General features: G+C 43.9%; 1 protein-coding gene across 3 annotated transcripts in view; it reads left to right on the plus strand.

The window, feature by feature from the left end:
- Nucleotides 1–27,465, plus strand: part of ERBB4 (erb-b2 receptor tyrosine kinase 4) — a 574,516-nt gene that overhangs the window by 297,553 nt on the left and 249,498 nt on the right. For all 3 annotated transcript variants that reach the window (XM_069021790.1, XM_069021791.1, XM_069021792.1), the window contains exon 3: nt 4,713–4,899. In XM_069021790.1, the coding sequence (XP_068877891.1) occupies nt 4,713–4,899 (187 nt within the window). The remainder of the gene's footprint in view (nt 1–4,712; nt 4,900–27,465) is intronic.

Raw genomic sequence — 27,465 nt, forward strand, 5'->3', positions numbered from 1 at the left:
GCAAGTGATGTAGCTGCTTAGAGACTACTTAATGGTTATTCAGTAAATATTAGTTTTTTAATTGTGACAGTGACAGGTGTGTTGCATTGCATGGGTAAAAATGTATGAATACAAATGAAAATTAATTGATGGTTACCAGCACGTTCACAAACATGCCCAACTGAATTTGTGAACTGATTTAAAGTTAGGCAGGTGTTGACTTTGCTGTATTGTGGGGGTTTTTTTCTGATAATAAAAATTTGTTTCCTCAAAATTTGGCCAGTTGGATGTTGGACAGTTCTCACCAGATACAAATGCATACTTTTTAATTGATAAAAAAGCAAAATGTGAGATACTCTGTTCAAGTCCATTTGAGTTGTGAAAAGTGCTTCCTTTTTTTCATGTTTGTGAATTAAGCACACTTGTTCTTCAGGTGATCCTCCCCTCCTGCACCTATGTTTATTGGTGCTTTCAAGTGAGATTGAAGTAGATCAAAATGTTCTTGGCTTTTATGGAAAAGGGGAAAAACACCCAAAAAGAGAATTAATTGTCAGTGGTCGCACAAGTGTGAGCTGACTGCCGTGGCAGGTTTTTGTCTCTGACTCTCTGCTGGGGCCGTGTCTGGTCAGCTGAGGCAGCAGGGGCTTTACCAGATCAGGTTCAGCGACTGGATAGATGTGTCTGCAGCTGAAATAAACCCCACCATAGAGTTCTCTTCGGTGCCTCTGCCACAGCCCAGCCTTCCTGATGGATGTTAAGAAGCCTTGGTAGTGTTTATGAGAAACATCAGCTTCCCTAATCGTTCATTGATCTGTTGTTCTGGGCGGAATGATGAAGTTTTCGCTGTTATTTTGCTTGGCTTCACTCAGATTCACTTGATTCGAACCAAAGAACGATTTAAGATGGCAGGGAACAATTTTACTCCCATTTACTCCCAGCTGACAGGATAATTCTGGTTTTGCTGTTCGGAGCTTCAAGTACTTCATCTGTGCTCAGCTAATATTAGTTGCAGTTAAGGGAATGGGCTGTCTAGAGCTCGTTTTTACCGTTCATCATCTGAAAAAGAACCTCCGAAAAGAACCCTTTTGCTTTTGGTGTCATTGTGAGTTTCTTTGTCACCCTCTGCAGGACTGCCCATCTTGGGGTGGCCCCCTGGGGCGGGCAGCACCTCCACTTGCTTTGCTCTTATCTCAGGGTAACTATTTTTAGCAACCAAAGAATTGGCTGTGTTGGGGCTCATAGAGTGTGTTAGGAGACTGGTTTATAGAACATGGCTGTTCCTGGGGTGCAGGACACTGCTGGACACAGAGACAGCAAACTGTGGAGTACAGGTGCTCATCTCCTGTCTGAAAATGGAAATAAAGAGCTTTTTTCCTGGTAAATATATCAGAACCCTGTGGTTTGGTGTGTTTTTAAGCAGCTCATGAGGCACTGGATATGTCAAGGATTAATACTTTTTCCTCCCGACACTCCTTTTGTTTCTGCAGGAAGCTTGTCCTTATCCAGGGGCTGATGTTTGACAGGCTCAGTTTCCTTTTTGTCTTTCCTGTGGGACAGACTCATGGGAAATGTGTTTTTGCAAGTACCTGTAGCCCTAGCAGGAGAATCAGACTGGGAGATGCACCTTCTTGGAAACACAGATGGAAGCTGGGAAACAGCTCAGATAGAGCATGAGGATACCTGAGTCCAGGATACCTGCCCAGGAAAGTGTCCAGCCTTGAATTCAAAGGATGAGAGGTTCAAATCAGGCCTGACCTTGGCACGAGGTGCAGGGGAGGAGATCTGGCTGCCTGGTCCCATCTGGCATGAGGATTTGTGAGTCAGTATGGAAGCCAACAGGCATCTTTGCAGTGACTCCAGCAGGGCTAGGAGTGAGCTCTAAGTGGGCAGGTGTCCATTTTCAGTGAGAATCATGTTAAAACTTGCAGTGCCTGCCAAAGTGACAGTGTTGGCCAGGAGTAGCCAAAACTTGAGATGCCTTCTGCATTCCCAGTACATTTTTTCCAAGATGGACCAGACACAAAACACCCTGTAAACCAGAAACCAGTCAGAAACCATCCTGCAAAGCAGGTTATTGTTCTGCATTTTTCATTCCTATTTTCATTCCTATGAATTTAAACCCATAATGAAACTCTGACTTAATGTAACAGACTACTAGATTTGGGTGGTCAGGTGGTTGTTTTGTAGGAAATTAGAAACTCTTCTGGTTTATTTTCATAATTTTGTTTTGCAAGCATGAACATGGCAGGGTTTCCAGCAAATAAATTTGTGTTGCAATATGGTGGAAGCCATGGGACTGCAAAGAACCTTCTGGTTTGTCAAAATACTTGCCATAATTTGTCATTTCAGTTGGTTAATCCAAACAAAGTGCAGGGCTTCTGAGGCAGTTCACAATTATCAGCAACAGAACTTTGTCATTTTCTCTAGTTATTTTTCTGGGTTTTTTGGCGCTTTTTTGGCTTTTTTTTCAAGTTTGGAATGAAGATTTGCTGCTCTGTGTGTGTGTATGATTTCAGTTCTGTGCTGAATTGCAGCTCTTTCAGGTGGAATTGCTGTTTGGCAGTAAGACCTACCCTAAAAATAGAAAATATGGTTGTAAGTGACAGCAATTGGCAGGGAGGACCTGTTCAGATGCAATTTTGGGACTGCTTTTAATTTTTTCCACTCTATTCCAAGTTAAACATCCATTTAAATTAATTAGAGCAATCACAGTATCCCTAGAATATCAGTGGAGAAATTAGAGCGCTGAGTGTAATTTAAGTATTTCCTGAATTCTGAGGAGACACTAGAAAAGCCAGCTTAAAGAAATTTTTGCATATGATGAAAAGCAAATTCCTGACCAAACTGGCTAAGCTGAAATGTCTGAAGGCAAAGAGCTATCATGAAAGTGCTGGAAAGCTTCTGATTATAATGGAATCAGTGTCCCAGGGTATAAGGCAGCTCTACATTTAATACTGAGCTGCTGAACCGTACTTCTCAACCTACCTCCACTCACTGGGTTTTCACCAGAGTCCTGTCAGGACACTGGGCTTTGTTTAGATGCCAAGCAAGTCTGGAAATGGCTCCACAGCTTTTTCAGCAGCTTCAGCTGAGTACAAATGTTTGACTTCAGAAGGACAGCTAGTACCTAGATTTTGTGGCCTAGAAATCATTCCTTATGTACACTGCCACGTGTTAATAACCTTGCAGGCTTTTATAAGCCTAATTAAAAGGCTCGTGCACACTTAAATGTGAAATCACGGCAAAGCGCTGAACCAGCAAAGCAAGATCCTGTCCTTGGTGCTGCAAATCCATTGTTGCCTTTCTTTATTAATGATACAGACACAACACATTGGATTCTCTGCCTGCTGTTGCTTGTCAGGTTGTTTTTATTACATTATCGACTGGAGTCCCCGTCATGTTGGTTATAGTCTGGGCACGTTACTCTGAGCAGAATTTTTCTTTCAGTGTTTTGTTTAAGGTATTGACTTTGCCAAAGGGAAGGAAAAAGTGCATGCAGCCACTTAAGCACACAAGTAGTGGTATCAATTTCTGTCCACTAAATATGCACACGCACTCAAACACACGCCTGTACAGTGGTTGTTGCAGGCATCGGGTTAGGTGAGCTTTGAGAAACAGACTCAAGAGACCCTCTCCAACATGGAGATCCTGTTTCCAGGATCTGGCCAGGAGCATCCTTCAGCCTGTGTCAAGTCCTGCTGAGGATGGTGGGGTCGCTGTGAGTGTTGAAATGACATTTTTCACAGGCATTTGCGTATTTCTAGGCCATTCCTTTCAATTCCTTAGAATGAACTTTATTTTCTAAGGGAGCATATTTCTCTGCTTTTGGGTATTCAGTACTTTTTTCCTGACAACATCTTAGTTCTGTTAATCTTTTGGACTTTGAAAAACTTTTTCTAGTTATTGGGTTTTGGGTTTTTTTTCCCCTTTCCAGCCCAGGCAATCAATTCCTGAATATGAGCAGGAGGGTTATTGAGCAGTTCATCTAAAGCCAATGAAGATTTCAGCCAACTCAAAGCTGCAGCAATCATTTTACTAAAAGTTTGGATAGCAGTTCTGATCGAAGACCTGGATGTATGGGCATGGATGGTTCCAGCACTTCCAGATGAAACTTTGAGATGAATCTTTGCAAATGTTCAGTGATCAGTTCCATTTGAAAGTACACAAAATGAGTGTTAATACATAGATGTGTTGTCTTTATTTCCTCTTCCAAACTGGCCCCGCGTCTCCCATCTGTTCCTGTTTGATGGTGAGCTCTTCCAGAGGTGTTTTCCATGTTGTGTCCCTTCAGTCCCACCCTGAAATACGCTGTACAACACACAGTTACTTGCAGACAGACAATCTCATCTGAACTGTGGCATTGCCCCAGTGGATTCTGTTCATGTACTGCAGAGGCCCTTGACCTGCTCTCTGCTTTGAGTTGTGCAAAATCATCTCTTTGTGAATCCTTAGTACCTTACAGTGAATTTCTGTTTCAGTTTCAATAAACTGAGAAAAATGGCTACCTCTTTATTTTCTACCTTTTAAACAACTATTTCTAGTAAACTCACTAAAATGAAAACAGGAATGTGCTTGAAATCATTAAGTTGAAACAGAATTTGTTTTCCAAAGGTGGTTTGGTTTTTTTTGTCTTGGGTAGTGGCATCTTGTCCTACAGCATCCACTGTCTGGAAGATTCAGGACCATTAAAAATGGACCATATCTGATGTGTTTGTTTAATTTCTGCCTTCCAGTCTATCCGAGAAGTCACGGGCTATGTGTTGGTGGCTTTGAACCAGTTTGAATACCTGCCCCTGGAGAACCTGCGCATCGTTCGTGGGACCAAGCTCTACGAGGAGCGATATGCTCTGGCCATTTTCCTTAACTACAGGAAGGATGGGAACTTTGGACTCAGGGAACTTGGGCTGAGGAACCTGACGGGTAAGTGAAACTTGGAAATGTGGTGGATTAGTTGCAAGAAAAACAAATGAGCTTGTTGAGTATTTCCGCACTGCCCTCAGACACTTGCATTGTGCAGGAGACTGAGGTACCGCAAGAGCCTGGCAGGTGTGTGTTCTCTGAGGGGTTTGTTGGTACATCATTACGGTTTTGGTTCACAAAAGTGCTTCTCTCCATAATGATCAAGGACTGCCCATGAGAGTCATGGCAAGAGCGTATTTGAAACAAAAATAGTTGTTGAAAGGGTATGTGAACTTTCTTCTGTGTGTTGATATCATGAGCATGTTGGTTTCCTTGTGATCCTTGATTACTGCATGTGTGTTTCTTCAGGTGCTGGGTATTTTCTGCCAAGTTACTTTAGCTTTAGCATCCCTGTGCCTCTGTATCTTTGATTTATTTAATTTTAGAAATCCCTTTTCTAAGCAAAAATAGTTCACTGCATATAGTGAGAAAAGTGCTTTTTTTTGAGCCAAAAATGTAAGCAAAGTCCACAGCCTTATGTTTACCTGTAAATTCAGGGCTGGATCATGCTGTGGTGTAAATCAACAATTCATTTCCTCCATCTGAGGATCCAGTCAGTGGTTTGGGAGATTAAAACTTGCTAAATATCAATGGACTGTAACTTAATAAAGAGCAGGCAGTGGCTCTTTTTAGGGAGTTCACTGGAAGTATTTTATTTATACCTGGTTCCTCATCAACTATGATAATTTCTACCCTAAATGTTGGTAATTTTGATGTGGCCTTGTATCTGCTAGTGGCTGAAAGCTGACTGAAAATCACTGACCTGAGCTGGCTGTAGAGGTTGAACCTCAGTATGGAGAGGTGGGAACCTTCTGAACTATATTTAGGCACTGTTCCCTCTCTGCTTTTTTTGTCTCTCAGCATTTAGAGTAGCTTACAGTTCCCTGTTCAGCCTCACCAGGCTGAAAAGCAAGGCTTTCAAAAACAGGAGGGAAAAGAAGGCCTGAAATATTTTACAAAATAAACCAGTTTTGGATGACTCTGATTAGGCTCTTTTCTCTGGTCATATTTTTGACAATTTTCTTTACTGAGACCATCATGCCAATATCAGAGTACATCCCAAAGGTCTCTAAATCCCTGTCATCTACTACTCTTCACTCTGTCACTGTCATAAGCCAATTTCCTCCTCTTTTGTTCCCATATTTCTTCCCACCTTTCTGATATAGGGAGTTCATTGTGACTGTCTGTGCCTTCGCATCATACAGAGCCACAGCATCGGGTGATAACAGCATTATCTCTTTCTTTGTATATGTTTTCTGGTCTTTGAGTCTCAAAACGCCTTCTAAAGACACTAGGCTGGGTGAAACTGAGACAGAGAGGTGAGGTGAGGCCAAGGCCCGAAAATGATGGAAATCTTTCTTCTTGGGTCTGAGGTGGTTCTGCCAGGAGGTGAGAGTTGTACTCTGAGGGCTCATTTGGCCATGGCTTTGCTGCTCAGTACAGTAAAAAAACTTATCTTGTAGGCTTCTGCTCAAATTTTCTTCTTCAACCAGCTTCCCTGTGCCAATTCGCATTTCCTCAGACTCCAGAGATGCCTTCTGGGAGCTGCTGTGACGTGACAGACACAGCACCAAGACTGCCCAGCAAGTAGTTTCATTTTCTTTTTAAGTGTCTTAAAAAAACCTTAGTTCAGCCCGTGAATCTCTCCCAATATGAGATCATCACAGCCACTTCTTCTGATTTAGGTGTTTACAAGGGCCTCTGATGGGATTATTCGACTCAAAATGAATTGTTGTGTATGGAAGAAAAGTGCCCTAATAACACTAGCTTGTCTCCGTGGAGCACTTAAAATAGCTTCTGGGTGCTGAATGTGAGCCAGTGTGTGCTTGAAAATACTCTTAGTGTTTTTTAGATAACATGCCAGGGCCTCATGAGTCTCTCCAGCAGCTGTTCTCTGACCATTCTGTGCACTGGTTAAGATGCACCAGGCTATTTTAACCCACAACCTGCCTCTTGTTGCGCTTGCTCTTCCCAGAGCATATTCATACTTCATTAATTTTCCTGACACATCCTTAGCACTAGTAGCTGCATAAAAATAACTGGTGGATGTGGGAGTTGGTGATGTTGCGAGGCTGTGATGGATCAGCTGTATCTGAACCTATTCTTTAAAAGGTTTACCCCAGAAACCACCGGTGGGCTGCGAAACTAAAGAAGAAGCAGCCCCCATGAGCTCGCATTCTTCAAGTCCACTGCAGATTTCAAGAGACTGGCTTTGAATCATGCATCTCTTCCACCTGAGTAAAATATAACATGGCTTCTGACTTGCATGTGAAGAATTGTCATTCCAGGGCTTATGCCTTGTTCACGGAGGTTTGGGAAACTCTGTTCTTATTTGTGCAGTGCTGGATGATAGGCTCCTGAGGGTATTTCTGCCTAGTACCGCACAATCTACAAACACAAGCCCTACTCCCTGTGTTAAATAAATGAGGAAGCTGCTCTCACCTGCAGATTCTCCTCACACACAGAGTTTCAACCTCCTGTGCTGTACCACTGCAGTATTTTCTGTGTTGTTAACAGCTGTGTTTTTATTGCCAGATATGTCTATCAAGTTTTCATATTTAAATGTAACTTTAAATGCTTGAATTTCCTCCCTTGCACTATAAAAAAATGACAGCTGTGAAGGCAGTTAGTTTTATCTCACACAGAAAACATGATCCAATTCTCACTCATGATGTCTGTCAAACCACAAGGGAGTTTTGTTTGTATAGCTCAGCCCAAGACTATGTCCTAAAATTCATGTGACACTTGCAAAAAATCTTAGCTATAAAAATCCTGTTCTCGCTTGTTATAAAAACTTAGTCAATGGTTCCACAAATGTGTCAAAACCGAGCTGACACTGAGCTAATGAAGTGGCTGCTGCCATCTCAGCTGGACTCATCTCAGTGTGCAGATCCAGCTGCCAAGTAGCCTCACAGTGAAAAGGAGGGTTTGACATCCTGGGTGTATTATTCAGCCTGAGATGAGAAGAGTAAGTGGTGCTGAGGGAGAAGGTGTGCCAGCTTCTTCCAGTCATTGCCCAGGAGCCACTGCGGATCACCAGGCAGTCAGCCTCAGCCTACCCAGTGAAAGGGCACTCACATTTGGAGCACTCCAAACAGAGAGGGAACCTAAATGCTGCATCTCATTACAGCATTTGTCTGCCTGGGTGGGGAAAGAGGGATAACTCACAAGTGCCAGAACCATTTAGGAAGTATCCCATATTTTCCTCTGTGACGATGAATAAGAAAGATCTACAGAAAATTATGTGTCTTTGAGCAGTGACAACCTCATCTTCCCTACTGGCCTTGGGGACAGCAGCTTCCGTGCATCCCTTGAATTATTGAATATATTAGAATGAAGTGGACTTAGCAGTGATAAGTTCAGTAACACAAAAAAGAAACAAACCCACAGCAAAATGTTTAGGGGGTTTCTTTGTTTGTTTTTCAGGAATGCAGGTGAATGATCAATTAAGATAACTGAGGTTCAAGTGAGAAATGGATATTGCAGCTTAAAGGATTTGATCAGTGATAGCCAAACAAAGGAAATCTAATTTGATGAGCAGGACAATCATAAAGAAAGGACCATTTTCACAGGTGTAGAAAGTAAATTTTGTAAAATTGTAAATCTCCCCTTCAACAGATTATTGTAATTGATTTTATATTTTTTAATTTTTTATTAAATTTGGTTTTTATTTTTCTGCAGAGCAAAATTTTCATGTTCAATGGTTATTTCTATAATGTTTTCAGTATTTTTTTTTTCTCCCACAGAAAATCGAAAATGCTAAAGAATACTTTGGAGTGGCATCACTCCTTAAAAAGGTTGCTTTTCGAGCAGTTTTTTGTCTTTTTTCCTTAACAAGCTCATTTACTGTAATTATATTGCAGCTCGGGTTGGAGGGAAGGGCACAGGAGGAGTCAAGTTTTGTTCACTGCGCATTTTTCGGACCTAAAATTCTTTTGGAAATCGTTCCTGGGTGTCTGCGCAGGACCCGAGCAATGGCACATCAGGCATTTTTGCGGCAAGGCCACCCCGTTTTTCCTGCCTTGATCACAAAGGCTGTGCCAGCGAGACCTTTCCTTGGAGCACATGCAGGAGCCAGCGCCGAGTTCCTGGCGCCCAGGGGTGCCTGTGTGTGACACCCGCCGGCTGGCTGGGGCACATTCCCACTTTCCTTAATCGCCGCGGCGGATTCGCGGGATGAGCTGGGAAGGAAGCGATGTGTAACTTGCCTCAGGCTGGCTGTGCAACAGGTGGGCGAGGCATCGCATCTGTAACTTCGGAGAGGGTTGCTAGGATACATGGAGGCGTGAGGAATTGGTTTAAAAATCCCTGCGGTCCCGCTGCGTGCCGGGCTGCCGCAGGAGTTCTCTGTAGGAGAAGCTGCAGCGGCTCTGTGACTGCCCAGGCGGGCTCCTCTCCCATATCCTTGGAGCTGCCCTGCCCACAGAGGCATGGCTATCCCAGCACAGCTTTGTGGCTAGGAGAAACCTAGATCTCCAGTGGGTAGGAGAAAAGGGAGGAACACCTCCTTTCCCGAGGGAAGTACGGTTGTGGAGGATTCTCTGTGTGGTGCCACGGGCCTGGGGGACGTGCAAAGAACCGCCCCTGAGTTCCCCTTGCTCACCCTGTCCTTGTGGAGAGAAGGAAGGAGGCTTGGGGCTGCCCCCAGGGTCAGAAATGCAAGTGTGCCTGCTAGAGCACGTCTGTCTTCTCTCCCCCTGTTAGACTCTTTCCCGAGAAAAAAAATCATCCCGTTCCAGCTGCTGCTCTCCTCAGACATCACAGGTGTGATTTGACAGCCGGGAGAGCCCGGAGACCCATCCCTGGTGGCAGTGGGAGCACGGGCTCGGGCTGCTCCCTGCCACTTGGCATCAATGCCTGGGAATGCTTCCAGGCTCTCCTCAGCTGCAGATGCCGCCCTCAGGAATCCCAGATAAGGGACCTGCAGACTGAGGAGCAACTGCCTCCAGCTGGCAGAAAATTGCTCACAGGTCTTAGCAAGGCAAAAAACTGTGTTTTATACAGCCTGAAATAAATACTGATTTTGAGCCTTGTGAGATTTATATTTATGAGTGTATTTTGTCCAGTAACAAAGGTGGGACATTGGTTTTTAAATTTCAGCACAGCAAGAATTTCGCACAGTGTCTCTGAAGGGTTTGGATATGCTTTTATCATGCTAAATAGTATAACTAATGTCTGTTATTCTTTGTAACTCGTTGATCGACAAATTATGCTCAGTTTTTCTTTATTTCAGAGCACTTCACTGTTTTCAAATCTGTCTTTAGTGTTAGAAATGCGCAACCTTGTTTGGAATGACTATGGCAGGAATTTAAGCAAAAAGCTCATCCAAATAATGATACACTAGTAAATGTTTCTAACTGGAAATGGGATCCCCCATGTGTGCTGGTATTCCCCTGCCCCCCAATGATTTCACATGAACTAGGAATCACATCTATTGCAAATGGTGTAAACCAGCTTATTGAAAGCAATACACAGAATTACTGATGAGTAATACAGTGAGCCTGTAGTGTCAGGCAGCAGGATAACTTCATGTCACACAGCCTCTCCTGCAACAAAACAGGGCTTAAAATCAAGGGGAGGAGAAACCAGGCCAAAAACTTATCTAGTGTAAATTGGCTTACTTGCTTTGACTTCGTAATGAACTGAAATTTAAATTGCCATTTACTTCCTTCAGTGGATAATTTAATTCATACTTTAATTTATAAGTTAACTAGTGCCTAACATCCACTTAAGCCCTTTTAAGGATGTTGTGTACAGGGTGCTCTGCCAGGATTAATACCAGCTAATGACAGCTGACTCAGGGCATGTCTGCACCAGGAGCTCTGGCCAGGGATCCCTGAGCCAGCATCCAGCCTCGCTGGCTTTGGGAATAGTGTTGACCACACCACTTGGGCCCCATGCTTGGGCTGAATAACCCAGCAGATCCTTCCTGTCTTAACTATGGTCTCTGCAAACAGAAGCATGCTTTCCTGGGCTTTCAGAGTCTTAATTATGTGGCTGCTGGGTAAAGAAGGGTCTGCAGGTAAAGACTTGGGTCTAGAGTAGATGGAGGAAGTCCTTCCTAGCCCTGCAGTAATCTCCACATCTGCTGCTTTATTTTGTGAATCTGCTGCTTCATTTTGTGAATCTGCTGCTTCATTTTGTGAATCATACCACTTCTACAACAGAGCCAATAATGCTTGCCTGCTTTAATTAGACCAATTTTGAGGGTGTAATTGAAAATGCTATTCAGAGGGGATCTGGTGTGATGTGGGATTCAACTTTAACACTGTCAAACGTTCGTTTGAATGTCATTAAAAAATGCATCCAGGTATGTTGCCATTGTTACCTGATAATGCCATGTAAAATAATAACACCACTCATTCTATTTTTCCTTGGCAATTTCTCTCTTTTACCTCTCTGCAGTAGTTCTCTCTATCTGTGCATTTTTCAATTATGAAGCAAGAAATTCTCCATGTTCTGAGGTGTGAAACACCCTTTAGTTTTCTGGAAATGTGGGCAATCAAGATAAATCCAGTAATACTGAAGCCTTGTGTTAATGGAGTAGTTTTGCCCGGCTTCCTTGACTCAAGAGCTTCAGCAGCATGGGGACTTCTCTGTCTGCATGCTTTGCAGGGAGTTAAACATCTGAACAGAGTAATCCCTCCGTTTCAATCACACGGGTCAGGAATGGGAGGCATTTCAAAATATCCAACTTTGGCAGACAGATCTGTGCTGAGCTGCACTATAACTTAAGTAAAGTGCAGTAAGCATTACAGTCGGGAAGGATCGTACAGTTTATAGTGACAGCACTGCTGAACAAATAGATACCCCAGCTTCTCACCAGCTTGGGAAAGAAAGGAACAACTGGATTGTTCTCCCCAGCCTAGGCTAAGTCTTGACTAGGTGTTTAGAAATTTAAATCCTTGCTGCTCCAGTAGTATATCTTCTTCAGATGAATGAAAGAAGCATTACTTTCAGTGTTTGTTGTTTGGTTTGGCTTTTTAAAATTTTTTATTTTTTTCCCCCTTTCTCTCTGCAGTCTTCTGAATTCATTGATTTTCTCATTTCCTTCTGACAGGCTACAGCTGACAAGGAATTCTGTGCTTTTGTAAAGTAATTAAAGTCTTGTGTTACATGGGGAATGCAATCTATCAGCACTCCTTGGCCAAAGGCAAGTTGCTGAGCAGGATAGTCCAGTTGTCACTGTCCACAGTGGGGACATGAGCTGTGAGCACTGGTGGGGCAGAGGGACCAGCCTCCAGCCCTGTGGAGCTGCTGACTTCTCGATCAAAATGGCATGAAACTCTAGGGATCAGGTGTCAATTCAGTGCCTTAACTTAAAGCTCAGCAGAGGCATTTCAGTGACCTTGTACACAGGTCGGGAAAACAGCATATGCTCACAGACCTGGATTTAAACCCAAGTCCAAGAGTGAGCTCCTTTTTCTAGCTTTTCTTGCCAGCCTATAGAAATAATGAGTTTGGGTTTAGGTCACCATTCATTGCAAGAAGTCCCACTGAGTTCAAAGAAGGTTGGCTCAGATCCCTAGGTTTACATATTGGAAGTAGTTGGTGTCTCTAGGATATTTTCATGCCTGTTCATTATCATATCATTCACTGCAGTGAGAAATTCCCTAGAAACCCTGTATAGAGGGACTGGAGAGGCCATGAACCAAAAGCTTTCCTTTGCTGCATTTAGCTCCAGGAAAGCCCCTGCAGGCAGGGGAGACAGAGCAGCCCCCAAACACTCGGCACAGGGGTGAGTGTCACGTAGGCTGGCAGAGGGAAAGCTCCAGCGCAGCCTGCTTGTTCCTTGGCTGCACACGAGCCTGTTTCCTGCAGTGTCACAAAGTCTCAGCCTGCCTAGCACAGGGACCAGTCTCACCAAAGCCCCCAGTGGGTATTTGCAGCTTGGGTTGGTCTGCAGCGGCCTCGAGATGTGCGGCAGGGCAGGGCTAGCAGTGAGCAGCAGGTCATTAAGAGATTGTCTGAAACTGAGTTTGATCACACAAGCTTTGTCCACCGGGATGTGAAAGGGAACCACTGCTGTCACGAGGATGTGTTGGGTGTTAGTCTGTGAAAGAAGTTCCAACAGACTGAACCCCTCTGCAGTGCTGCACTGACAAGTCCTGCCTGCAGCGTCCAGGGTGAGGAAAACTCTTGGCAGCTTCCAAATTTGCGCAATGTCCCTGATGGGGAGCAAGGGTTTGCTTCTTTCTGTGACTGGGGAAAGTAAAGGGAACTGACAATAACAATTGTCAATTGACTGACAATTGCAATCGACCCTTTGTGACCTGACTCATGTGCTCCCCACTCCCTGCCCCAGGGGAGTGGAGGTGCTGCCCGGGGTGCATCCAAGGGCAGCAGCTCCAGGCAGCTGGGTGTGGGTGTGCTCTGTAAACAGGGGAAATACGGGAGGCGTCTGCCCTGCCCCTCTTCAAAGACGCCGAGGCAAACCAGAGATGGGCAGGAAAAGGTAACCTCGAGGGCAAATAGAAAGAGAAAATAGAAAGAGAATAGAAAGAGGAAAATAGAAATGCAGCCCTGCAGAAGGGAAATCAGAGTGAACAGAGGTGGGGGAGTGGGAAACAGCCAAGCAGGTGCCCCACGAGGAGCGCTGGAACAGCAGCACTCACCTGGACTGTACCCGCACGGAGGGTGAAGGAGCAGCCGGGCTGTTGGATACAGACCTGCTGGAGTTCTCTGGGACTCCAGACTCCCTAGTCAGTCCCATCTGGCTTCAACCAAGGCAAATGAGCTGTGGTTGGTGTGAAGGGCCAGCGTGAGGGAGTCAGAGCTGGAGGCAGGTAATGTGTGTGGACATGGAGCTGTCTGGGGGCTGCAGGAGCCTTTTGTGCATCGATAGAAACGTGTCTGCGGGCGTGGAGTGGGGGAACAAAGGTATCAGATGAGGAGAACACGCTGGAGGCCTTTTTCTTTGATGTTTGGAAATCCCTCAAGGGGCTGTCTTCTCTGAAACCCCTTTGCCTTGCCTTTTTTTCTTCTTTTCTATTTTTTTTTTCTCCTTGGTGAAACTTTCATAGATGTACTCTCGTTTCTTTAAGGCTTAGAACTGAAAGCACATCCGTCCATCCAGCCCTTGTACAAACGCTGTGCTCACGTTGGAATTCCTCGGGGAGCTGACTTCTGCTTCTGCCCGTCAGAAATAGCAGAGCCACGTGCTTTGGGTTTGAAACCACGGGTACTCTTGACTCGGCGTGGGGGGGGGGGGGAGGGTACAGAAGGAAGGGCAGCATCAAAGACATCCCTGTCTGCCACGCTGCAGAGAGGAGATTGTGGTGTTGCTTCGGGGCTTTTTTTTTTCTGCTGGTGTTTTTTAACTGGTCAGCTGGACATGCATTTAGATTGATGCTACAGGTTGTGAAAACTTTGGGTGCTGGTTCCATCATAAGGAAGGTCAGTCCCCTTCCAAAATGACTCTGGGGTCATACCCAAGGGCAGGATGAGTTTTCGTGGGGAGGTTCAAGATGTTCTTGCCTAAACTGCTGCTCTTACCCTCCAGCCTCATGTGTGTAGACTTCAGTTAGGGCTAGAGGAAGATTCTTAGGGAACTTTTTTAAAAGTGAAAAATGTCTGACAGGGAGGCCTTCTGTGAGAAAGGAATAGTTGGAAAAACAAGGGGGAAAGTGCTGAAAGTGCCAGGCACCACATTTCATTTTTAAATGAAAAGGTATGGCTTATTTAAGAGTTTTTCACGCTTTCTCCTAAAAATTAACTTACATTTTTGATCAAACAAATTATGTTAATTGAACAATAATAATTGAATCTGTTTTAGACTGAATTTTCTTTTACAAAAGCACACTGGTTCCTTTTTGTTAAGCCAAAGCAACATCAAATAAGTGCACCTGAACTAGTGGTGAACTTTAGCTCATGACTTAGTTAATTCCTTGGCTTGAGGGCCCAGGCCAAATCCTGCTGAAATTACTCTTTACTAGCACTGTACAGGAAGCAGAGTGGATGTGTAGCCCAGGAGATGGCTTTCTCATCGCTGGTGGAGTTAACTGAGTTTCCCTTCCATGAAATAGTCATCTTCCCCCTAATATTCTTTACATACCTCAGCCAGTTAAAGATCCATTATCTTGAGCACAGTATTGCAAACACTAGTAAAAAATGTAATGCAGAGGTGAGTCAACCATTAATAATAACAACAAAAAAGTCATAGTGCAGAAAAGGGTAAGGCAAATACAGGGAGGATAAAGGCAAAGCATGTTGTCCCAAATGTGGTCAGTGGGGAAGCTGGGCTGGACACAGCTAAATGTGTCCTAGGCTGTGGAAGGAGCCCACAAGGGCTGATAAAAGATTTCCCTTCATGTTGAATCAATAGGTACAAGCTGTGTTTTGGGAGAGCTGGACATTGAATGGCATTGGCAGACATCCAAAGCCTGGAGTATCCATAGCATGGATATGTCGTGCCAGTCTCACCAGGACCGAGCAGCAATTAACTGTGTTTTATTCTGAAATGGTGATACCATGCTCCCTAATTTTTAAATTCCACCCCCACCCCCGATGCCACTCTTCAGCTGGATGTCAAAGCCCCCATTCCATGGGTTGCCTCTGGCTGGTGTTTGCTCACAGTAAGATGCTCTCTGAAGGGCTGATCCAGGTGTGCTCTGTAGGGCTGCTGTCAGGTGAAGGTGACAGTCCCAAAACACTTCAACAACAGCCGGACTCAGAGGCTCTCCTGCTTTAGAGAGTGCTGGTATATGAGTGAGGCTTGATGTCTTAAAAGCAGGCACAGAGCTAAAATATGCACAGGGTGAGGTTGCAAGGGCAGCATCCTCCTCTTTGTGTGTCAAAGAAGAGCTGAGAGGGATATTTTAATGGCTGTGAATGTGTAACAGCTTAATCCCATGGGTTGTGCAGTTAGCCCTGCACCAGCTCCATAAATCTCACTGCAGCCCCCACCTCATCCAGGAACAAGACTTGTAGATGTTCAGAGCTAGTGGTTTTGATTTAATATTCAGAAGCATTCAGCTTTCCAAATAAAGATAATAGTTTTGCTAGTTGAGAGATTTATTAATATGTTAACATGGCCCTAGTTTTAGCCTTCTATTCCTCCCTTTCTAGAAAAATGTCTTACCACAAACCAGCCTTGAAGTTTGGAAAAGTAATCAAAGCTCTGCTGAGCAAATTTGATGATACTGATGGGTTGAATGAGCTATAACCTCTGCTGGCCTCATTCTGCTCCATTTCCCCTTCAGGCTGATAGCAGTGGCTGGAAGTAAATATTAATCTGCTAATTTACCCTCTAGTATAAATAGAAAAAACTGTTTTGTCAGTGGGCCTATCCAACCTTACTGCTTTGCTTGTGAGGAAGAAGTGGCAGTGCTGCCTGTTTCTCTCCTCAGGGGACTTTCCCTCAGAGATGCATGGAAGGGTTGCTTTCTTCTCTACTTGTGTAGGTGGGTAATTAGAGTCGTAATCTAGGGTTTGAGGATAGCCAACAAAGAAACCTTGCTCGAGTTTAAATAAAATTGCTCCTCAACATGACTTGTTAAATTGAAACAAACCCCACATGAATGTTCTTTTAAATCCATTTACAAGTGGCTTGTATTGATTTAGCCTACTTCAGTAACTCAGATGAGCTAAATTGATGTCTGTGCACTAACTTAAGTACGTTCTCTTGGGATTTCATACCTGCTGAACTGACTTGACTTCAAAACTGATTTCAGTTAAACTAGTGCAAGCTGTGTGTGACACCTTGGGGGAAAAGGTGTCTTTGCCTTGTTAACTGTAGTGCTGGGGTGCCCTACTAACCCTGCCCCTAAATTTGACTTTGAAGTGATAGTACCATTGCCTAAACACCTTAGTAGCATCCTTCCTTCTGAAAGGCAGCTGTTTGAAAAAGACTGTTTAATCCTTTTTTTTCCAAGGTGCTCTGTCCCCTGGTACTTGGAGAAGTGAAGAGAAACAAAAGGCTTGCAGACCTACTTCTCTACCATCCTGCCTAATTCCCCCCAGCCAAACAAGAACAGTTAGGAGCCCTCAAGCAAAGGTTTCTTTCCATTTTCAGACAGTGCCTCTCAGCTTTGGCTGAGCTTGGTGTCTCTTTGTGCCACATACCAGAGTCCCTTCAACCACTAAGCTGACAGGCTCTTTTTATCTCAGCCACCTAGAGCTAATCTGAAGTGCCCAAACTGACACTTGTGGCCAAACCTCTGATTCAGTTGACAGTATGGAAATGAATTGAAGCCTAACCCATCATACTGCTGAGCATGGCAGTGAGGGCCATGGTTTCCCTTTATTCCTTGTGAAGACAAGATGTGGGAGATAGCTCAGGTGTGCCGGTTGCCTCAGATTTGTGAGCTGTTTGTTTATAAATCGTCACTCAGCATTTGAGCTGTGATAGCCGGTGCTGTATAAGCTCTTTGCACCCTAAATGGATTACAGGAGTGTGGTTTGCCTGGTTTTTACATAGGATTACTGGACCTATTACCAAAGTTGAGATGGTGAGACAGTGTTAAACAGCAGCAGCACAATCTCCTCAATAAACACTGAGCTTTCTTTTACTTGTTATGAAAAGTGTTTCTGCATAGACATTTCAAAATCAGGGGCTGTCTTAGGTCACAATTTCGCAAGTAAATGGTAATGTATAGACCTGAGCTACTCCATTCTAGAACATAAGGGTGAGCAGTTTACAGCAGACTCATCTGTAAGCAGCACTTCCCAGTTGCAGCTTGGAAACTCATAGGAGAAGACTGAAAAAAATAGCCCCTGTGCTAAATAGCTCAATGGGATCAAGACAGGAGGCCGCCAGTGGGCCCAGGGAGGTGGGTAAAGCAAGGACAGGGAGACAGAGCAGCTCCTCATGGAGCATCAGTTCTGCACATCCAGAGCTCCCAAGACAGCCAAGTTTCATTTCTGTTTGAAGGTGGAGGTTTGACGGAAGGATTTGAAAGGTCAGTGCGATAACTTGCTGGATGTCCGCATCTTTGAGATACAGCATAGAAGAAAGAACAAAAGATGTTTGAAAATGTATCTGGTGTTTGATGAAAGGTGGCATGACAGTCCTATGGAAGGTGGGAGAATGCATAAATAGTGTATGAGAGAATGATAGGCTCTGGAAGATCCTGAAAGTGAATAAAATTTGCTTTTATTTGATGTGATGAGGAGACATGAGATGCAGGCAGAAGAAAAAAGATTATTTTGAGTGGTGAGCTGGGGAAGTAGTCACACAGTGGAATTTAGAAGGAAACAGAGAAGAGTGAAGTTGCTTCTTAAAAGAGGGATGTTGCCATCAAGACATGAGAAGAGCCTGGACAGGAGCTGAGGATTCAGTGTTAGAAAAAAAAAGGTCGTGTTAGAGAGAACAGAGGTGGCATAAATGTGTCACACAGATTGAGACTCTGAAGAAGAGGTGAAAGGAGAAAGGGCTGCAGGTGGCATTGGCTGAGGCTGAAGGAGGTGCTGAGTTTGTTCTCTGTGACAAGCAGTTGTGGAATATCTGCCTGGCACTTAGAAATGTATTGTCTAGCTCTAATCTGCAGTTGTCATCTCCAGGTGTATCTCCGAGTACCTCCTGGGAGATTTTGTCAGGAATGGTGGATGCTGAGCAGCTGGGGAGGATTGTCCAGCCTCCCCTGCCACTGGAGGCTGTGCTTTCTTATGTCAACACACTGTCATGCTCACAGATGTCACCAGGAAACAAATACTGGCTTTTGTAGCACAGGCCCATTCTGAATGAGAGACATGGATCCCAGAAGGGAGGGTTTCAATAAATGCACAAGGAAGCTGCATCGGTTGAAGTTTAGGTTGTGTTTTTCTTGCTATCACCCTTGGTGTATTATCTAAAGAGATCTATGAGTGATGTGGTAAAACAGGGCTTTTTTAATTATACATCACCCAGCAAACTGATAAGGCAAACAAAGCAGGCAACCGAATAGCACAGGCATGAGCCACTTCAAAATAATAATGTAGCAAGAACAATAGGGGAGTAATTCACAGCTCCCTAAGAAATTTTCTCAGTTCAGAGGGGGTGAGATAGCAAGCAGCTATTGACTGTTTTCCTTTCATGTTTTCCACCTGTCTGCCATGTGATTGGGAAGTATATTACCTGAATCCTTGTGGGAGTTTTCCCAGTATTGTTTTAAAAGCCTTGCTCTGCAAGAAACAATCCTAATAGAAACCAAGATGTGGGTATGAAATGAATACAAGGAATGGAAGGAGAGTGACAACTAATTTAAACTACAGTTTAAATTCTTTATAACTTTCATGACATGTAGATGTGCAGGAGCAGCTCCAGCATTTTCCTAGCCCCTCTGGGGTGCTCTGGCCTGGCACAGGGGTGTGAACTGGCACAAGGGCTGCCTCACAAAGCACCAGGCCAGGGGAGCGGTGGAAGTGGCAACCTCAGCACATGAAGAATTCGGTAATTCTGCAGCCTGAGGGTGCAGGGTGGTTGTGAGCTCTGCCTTGTGCACAGAGCTCAGGGATGGAAATCCCAGCTGCCTCCTGGCTCAGCTGCGCTTGGAGGTGGAGTGAGGGAACCCGGCATGGGCCACAAAGGCTTCCCCAGGCACTGAGCAAACATCTGGGCTGTGGGCCAGGAACATCCCCATGCTACCAAAGTCACAGTGTTCACAGGGCGAGAGCTGAGTGGCCTGAAGCCAGCCCAGAACATTCACTTGATGCCATGATTGCAACACAGGTGTAACCTTTAAGGAAAACAGACATCCTGAAACCGTGACCTGATCCAGAGTTCTGCAGCAATGCACATTTGATCTGCTGTCCAAACCAAGCAGAAGAAAAGAAAGCTCTCCTCACAATCTTGGCTGTTGTCCCTTCAGCCTCACAGTGAGTGAAGGAATCAACCCACAATCAGATTTCTTCTCCTTCAATTTTAGCATCTTTCTTCCTAAAGGAGCATTTACATGCTGGAGAGATTTAGTAGAGATACTCACTGCAAAGGAGTAAGATGGGAAAAAGAAAGTTTTCTGCTTTGTTACTTCTCTGCATATGTCTGTCTGTCTATCCCTTCAGCTTACCAGTTTTCTTCTTGTGGCAGTATCCTAAGGATCACTTTCAAAGGCCAGAGATCTAAAATAATAACCCCTGTTTTCAAAAAGTGGTGACAGCCACATATTTAAAAATAGAGAAGCCTGTAACTCACATTTGTAAGAGTTAGCCATCTAAGAACCTTTTAAACTGGTATGCACTCTAGGAACACAAGCCCAGTTTGGAAAGGGTAGGCCACAATCTTGGAGTCTCAAGTTCCTGTGCTATTCTGAAAAAGAGATTGAACATCTTAAGTTACATAGACAGGTTTGTGAAAGTCAGTTTGAGGATTCTTCTGAAAACCTTAGGTTCTCAAATTTTGTGATGACCCGGAGAATTTCAGCTTCCATTTAAAAACAAATAAATCCATTTCCAGACACCACAAATGCAGAGCAAAAGTGAAAAATATGAATCCTAAATTCTGATAAGCTGGACTGCACATACAAAAAATAACATTGATTATTTTTAACATCTCAGCATTTTTTAGTCATGATGTCTCGTGGGCTGGCCAAGATTCTGGAATGCTGGGGACTGGTTTATCCCACTTTTGTAAAAATAGCACATGTCTAGCAAATGCAAAAAAGCTGAAGAACTTTCCACACCACCTTTTATTGTGTGCTTGCAGGGTGGGATAATGCCATATACTTTTGCTTTACTTTTAGAAGGCCCGTGTTGGGACTTACTGGCAATTGTACAAGTTATTTCTATTTCTGTGAATACAGTGTAGAAGATGAAACTTTCTGTTGCTGGCCACTTTCCAGCCAGCACTATCTGTTTTTTACAGGCTATGTGTGGGAATGGAGTCATAAACAACCTCTTACTTTGGCAAAACCAGAACACTAATCACTTTTGTATTAGCTCCAATAAATCCTGAAAAAGTAAATGTTGTGGATTAAAAAGATAATAATGTGCTAATCCTTTCTGTGGTCACTAACCATTTTAAGCTGTTCCATCTCTCATGCCTGAAGGATAAATCCTCTGGCTCTTGATGAACGGCTAGATAGTGAAATACGTCTGCACATCAAACACCACACTTGTTATCAACAAACACATTTTTCTCACTCCTGCAGATAATTTTTGATCCACTTTTACCTTCAATCCGAGATTTCACTTTTCCTCTACCACCCCACACCCTGGTCCCCTGTCACCAGGACTCCTCACTGATGAGGAGGGGGCCTTACAGAAAGACCTTCCTGAGCTCCGGACTGGTGGTGGGAGTTCAGAGTTGTTTCTGGCAGAAACTCTCCCCTGTGGGAACAAATAGGTGAAATTTCTGTAGGGTCAAAGGGACTGATAGACTTGTAGCACTCTCATCCAGCTTGACCATTTTATAGATCAAGTGAATCAAAAAATTAACACCAGAATTGTTATGGACATGCTCTGACACCCATTAAAATCAGGGAAGAGGTTTTGCAGCGTTAAAGGGGCCATTTCCCTTGGCAACAGAGTTGCCCTGCACTAGAGCCAGAAGGGGGGGCAAGGGAAGCAAAACAGCTGAAGGCTTGGAGGTGCTGCACAGAGTTTTCAAAGTTTATTCCTGTTTTTTAAAAAGTTTTAAAAAATCACAGCTCGAAAGGCTCCTGACTCTAGGAAATGCAGTAGCTGGTTGCAGCAGTTTCAGTTGCACGTGCCAAACTGAGACATAAAGGCAAAAAACATCCTTCAGATCAGTTCCTGTTTCTAATTGCCAATAAATATTTTTAATGGGTGTATCAAACAAAGCCACAGCACGGGCCAGCACAGCCTGTAAGCCAGTTACAGGATTGTTCACATCATACAGCCATCAGCACACTTCTGATTTTTCATGTTTAGCACTGGAAGTGGTGTTTTTCTGTTGCAAAGTGAACATTGTTCCTTGCACAGAAATGCAGGAACCTCATTGTATGTGGAACAAGCAGTTGATTAAAGATTGGAACAGTAATGAATGTATTAAAGTGGAATGTACTTGGGTAATTGATTAATTGGTGCAGTCTAAGCTACTTGCGAAGCATTACATTCACTCTCTGTTAAATCAATTTTTGTATTTTGTCCAAGCCTTGTGACTGAGAGCTGAAAAGCATGAACAGCTATTAAAATCATCCATACTGGTTCTGTGGGAGCTGGGCAGTGCCCAGGATCCCATTTGCAGCCTGTTGCTTGCCGTGGATCTCGCTCTTACATTTCATTAGTATCTCAGGACTGCAGGCAGGTGGAAGATGTAATTAGTTATGCTCTTATCTTCCCACAGCCCACTTTTGCATTTCTCCCACCTTGTTGCTGCATTCTTAAAATGAAAAACCCATGGTCTCATGCAGAAAGAAATGGCACAGTGACATTTTAATTAATGTGTTAGTCGAAGGGAATATAGGATTGTGGTGAGAAACTTCAGCCTGGGGTAGGAGCTACACATTCCGTAGCAACACAAGAATGCCAGAAAGGACTCCACGATCACATTTTAAAATCACAAAGCATTTGAAAGCCACAGACAGATGACTTTGGGGTAACACCAGAGCAACAAGCTCTGCAAAGCAGGACTCTGTTCAGGACTAGCTATTGAGGACCAGGGATCAGAACAATATGGGGATAGGATAGACTTCCAAGAGCCTGCTTTATGAAAAGCTTCAGTTTCCTACTTTTAATAACTGTTTGGCTATTGGTAAAGAATGATATTTTAGCTCCTTTCAGGGCCCAGTGGAAGAAGAGCATACAAGTTAGTGAACTGATGGAGCACCTAAAATGTACAGCAGACTTTGTGCCTTTTGTGGGTTTTCTTCCAGGCTTTTCAAGGTCTGTGCTGCCTTCTGCTGCTCCGTGGCTGTGCCACTTCTCCTCTCATCTAGTGACTGACACAAACAGATCAAACCTCAGTGCAGGCACAGCGTGTGTTCAGAGGATGTTGGGGCAGCCCCTCACTAATTTTGCTCTGTCAAATGTTCTAGAGAGGTGGGAAAGCTCCTGTCCCAGGAACTCTCCTCCCCTGATGTGCTTCTGACCACTGTAAAGAACTGCAGCTCTGTGTGCCATCCTTCTCCCTGGTGACTCTGACCCAGATGGACGTTTCAGGCATCAAATCTGTTCGTCTTTCTCAGTTTGTTGAAAATGATGAGTGAGGCTTTTTAAAACATTTAACCAACAGAAGCTGGAGGAAGGTGGACCTTTTGGTTTGTTCACAGGGCACAGACCCATCCCCAGAGTAACTAGCTTACCCTTGTTTTGTTATTTGCTTAGGAGTATTTCAACAGGCTTTTAGCATAGAGTTTAGAAAAATGCTGAAAGTGAAGCTCTGACATAAAATAGTAATTAGTAAATTAGTAAACTAGTAAAATACTGATTTCCCAGTTAGAGAAGCATATGTATAAACATTTGCAGAATTAGGGCCTAGAGTGTTTTGTTTGCTTCTAAACCCTTCAAGTATGCAGTTGTTTGAATGTGTCTTTCATTTTGATGCCTAAATGTGCCCTTTTAAGAGCCTTCCTTTCAGCTGCTACTTTAAAGAAGGTTTGTCTTTCTCGCTTTTTATTTCTCATACAACCTAAAGCTCTACCAAAACCCAGTGACATTAAACATCAGCTACTGTTGGCATCTGAAAATTAGGGCTTAATTCCCCACCATGAATATTCAGACTTGGAGTCCCTAACACTGTAATATAATAAATGCCAAGGCTGCAGACTGCCTCATTCACTTGCACAGGAGCTCTTTATTATCAGCAAACAGGGTTTTGACAACCACTCTGAGGCAACGCTGCTCTGTATCAAATATCAACAGAATTAGCATGAATTTTCCTGTTAATTGCTGAAGTGCACGGTGCTGTGTGATGGCCAGGGAATGCAGCAGGGAAGTCTGAGCTTTGCCAGTCACTTGCAGTGTAGGATTCAGCTAATGGGAGTTTATTAGCTCCAAGGAACAGCATTTAATGAGCTGCCACCCTTGCGCCAGGCCTGCTTTCCAACTGGTGAATGGTGCCTGCCAGCTCATAAGGGAGGTATGAGAGAGAAAGAGGACATGACAAGAGGTTTCTGGTATTCTTTAAGCAAACCCCCAGAAATCCCAAATGGCAAAGTGGGTGAGCCCTCAATGATCTTTTAGAAATGGAAATAAAAGGTGTATTCCTCTGACTGGCTCTGGGTGAGTTATACTCACAACAGTCTTAACTAAAATGTATGGGAGGGAGATATAAACATCGGTGGTTTTAAGCTCCTGTTTTCTTCATCAGCCTTTGAAAAGTTTATGCATGTGTTGTTCATTAATAGCACCATAAAAAAATGGGTGTTTCCATGGGCAGATACTCTTCTGCCATACTGGGGTAATTGTAAATTAAGATATCAAGTATTCATGTTATGTTGAATGTAATTGGAAAAGAAAAATCCTTGATGGTGTGCTCTTCCTCATTAGTGTGATGCAAATATGCTTAATAGCATCACTGTAAAACATTGATTCTCAACAGTACTTGGTATAACACTGAGTGTAAACTGCTCCTTACTTAGTGCTGCTGTTACTTTGATTTATTCCTATAGGATGGTTGCTAGTCTTGACAGCATACCTGCTTCTCCACTCTCTTAATTGATCATTGTGTTGGTTTATTATTTTAATCAGGACTCTGAGCTGCATTGAAAAATGAAAAGAAGCCCATTTTGCAGAGACAGACAGTCAAATCTCTTACCTCTGGTTTCTTTAGGTGTTTCTCTCTAAGAGTCTCTCTGATACCGTGACACTGATTGGCGAGAACAATTTACCACTAAGGCATAATAAGGGAAAATGTAATAAAATGTCACCAGGCACTGCTCATTTATAGTTGTTTGGCTAAAAAATAGGTTTCATAAAGCTTAGGTGAACTTGGAAATCACCTGAACACATGGCTTCCTGGATTTATGCCTCAATAAGCCTGAATATATGCTCATAGCCACTTCAGAGTGCTGTGCCAATTCTTCTCACCTGCAGTCAAAAATTGTGCAGAGGGTTGCGATCAGTTGTGGCAGGGAGCATCTTCCAGGTGGCAGACACTGGCCTGAGGCCCCAGAGATGTGGCTGCAGGTACAGGCACCCCATTCCTGAATGACCTTTGGCAAGCTGCACCTCTTTACTGTGCTTCCACCCTTGTTTGGCCAATAGAATAAATTTAGCCTACTAGTCACTAAAAGCAAGTTTCCTAGGGGGTGCCTAAGGCAAAGAGGGTACCAGCCTCTTGTGGGCCCTGCCCACCCTCCTGCAGGGCAAGTGTTTAATGACAGTGGTATTTTCCCTTTATGGTACTTCTGAACTCATACTGCCATGCTTATTCCTGCAAGCACGTTCATTAATCAATTACCAAAGCAGCATGAAGAAAATAAATACTGCAGTCTCAAAGGGATTACAAATCCACAAATGGCTCCAAACTAGTTCAGTCCAGTGCTGCGCTGTAGCCCTGCCTAATGTATTTTGATGCTGGTATCTCAGAGTATAGACATCTTCAAAAGAGGGACAAAACTGGCATCCCTACTCAAATAGTCTGCTCAGATTACTGCCATGGAGTCATTTCCTGCATGTCACCAGCGCCGAGCAGTTCACTCTGTCCCAGAATAGCACTGAAGCTGCTCAGAAGAAATTTAAGTCTCTTGCTTGTATTGCAGTTCCAGACACCTGTAGCCCTGTCCTTACCGCTTCCCTTTCCTCCTCTTCTCTGGAAAGGCAGCTCCTCACTCCTGATCCCCTGGAGTGGAATGTTGTCCTGGCTGTGGGAGGAGGTAGGCAGTGGCAGTCCCTGACAGTATTTCTAGGATAAGGAGTGGATAAGGAATTGAGTCCCACCCCAGTATTTCATTATCATTAGTGATTACAGAATTCCTGTTCAAGAAGAGCTTGCTTTTCAACTTTCAGTCGGTATAAAGCAGACGGCTCACACACTTCCAGCCTGGCATTGTGTGGATATTGAGAAGGAAAGGAGTGGTTTTGTGGTCACAGATGTGATTTTCTTCTGATACTGTCTAAAGACAGACTGTTCCTGTGTTTAGTGTAGTAAATCTGTATCTGGTTGCCCACAGCACTTCTGTGTTCAAAGGACTTCCTTGCTTTCAAGATTCCTTGCATCTATTACTTTAAACTTCCCCCTGCCTTTACAGGGTTCTTTATGTTCCAACAGTCTTTGGGACTATGTCCTGACTTACATATGAGCTCCTTAGCTTACAGGTTGCTGTGCTTACAGTTGCCTTCCTTTAGAGAAACCAGTTTGAACTGTGTCAGGTTTTGTGTCAGGAACCTGCTCCCTTGGCAGCAGGAATTGCCTGAATCCAGTTGGAAATCCCTTCCATGAGACCTGGGCTGGGCCGGTTGCCCCAACGCTGCCCCGCCCTCTGGTCCTTTGTTCGAGGCAAGGCAGCTTGTCCTTAATCAGAGTCATGTCTGAGATAAAGCCAAAATAAAATGAAATCAGTTGGCTTTTTCCACTGATTGTGGATGAGACTTTTCATCATTAGTCTGTGATACATTTTAATTTCCAAATTGTTTTACATTTCCCATGACAAAAGAATGATTTAAAGAGAAGATGAGGGATTTCCTTATGCAATATCACATCCTTCAGTGCTCAGCTCCAACAAAATTGTGCACTATTACAGCATGAATCAGGTTAGATGAACATTTGCCCAAAAGAAAGGTTTGTGTCTATGTGCCTGCACACACAACCTAAAGGCACAGGGTTTGCTTTAAAACTCTTTTTTCTTACTGATCATACTTAAATTAAAAAATGTGTATATATTAAAAGCATACATATGTTTGATATGCAGAACATCCCCTGGATTTTTTTTCTGAAAGCCACAGGTATATTGCACACAAGATAAAGACCTGCTCAGAAAGGGTGTCTACGTGAAGTTTCCAAGGCTGAAGTGCCCCACAGCTACCTGATGTCCCCATCACTTTTTCTTGCTGCTATGTTTTTCATCAAATCTCCCTTGAAGAAGCTGATTCCCCTGGTTTTCTGGGTGCTGTGCAGGGCTGGGGTGGGAGCTGTTGGTGGGATGTATCTGGGAATGCATGTGGCACCAGCACTCTGTTCCTGCCAGCCACCCCACATGCCATGAAGCTGTGCCTCGCCTGGTGTTAGGCAGGACTAAGCTTGCAAACCCCACAGTTCAAAAAGGCCTTTGTAAAATGTGATCACAGGAAGGGAAGCATTTATTTGAGACTATTCCTGGAAAGGTATTTTAAATAGTCCTTAAGCATACGGTTCAATTCTATTTAATATGAAGAGCCAGGGGGCAGAGAAGATGGAGTGTTGTAGTCACAGGCTAGGGTTGCTCTCACAACAAACTGAAGGGAGTTGGGTTTAACTGCTTGGCCAAGTGGCACCATGTGAGTTGGACAGGAATTCTGAGAGTGTGAGGCTGGGAGATGCTTCCTTTTGGTTCCCACCTTGGGTGGATGCACTTGTGTGTGTAACTGTACACACAGAACAGCTTGGCTGGAAAAGTGATCCCAGCACTTGACACTGAGCTCGGAAGTGAAATTTCTCAGAACGGCAACCAGCATGACTTGGATAAGCTTTTAAATCATTGAAGATAGATTTGTGTAAGGCTCGCAGCAACA

Source organism: Aphelocoma coerulescens, chromosome 7 (assembly GCF_041296385.1).
Source record: "Aphelocoma coerulescens isolate FSJ_1873_10779 chromosome 7, UR_Acoe_1.0, whole genome shotgun sequence".
NCBI lineage: Eukaryota > Metazoa > Chordata > Aves > Passeriformes > Corvidae > Aphelocoma > Aphelocoma coerulescens.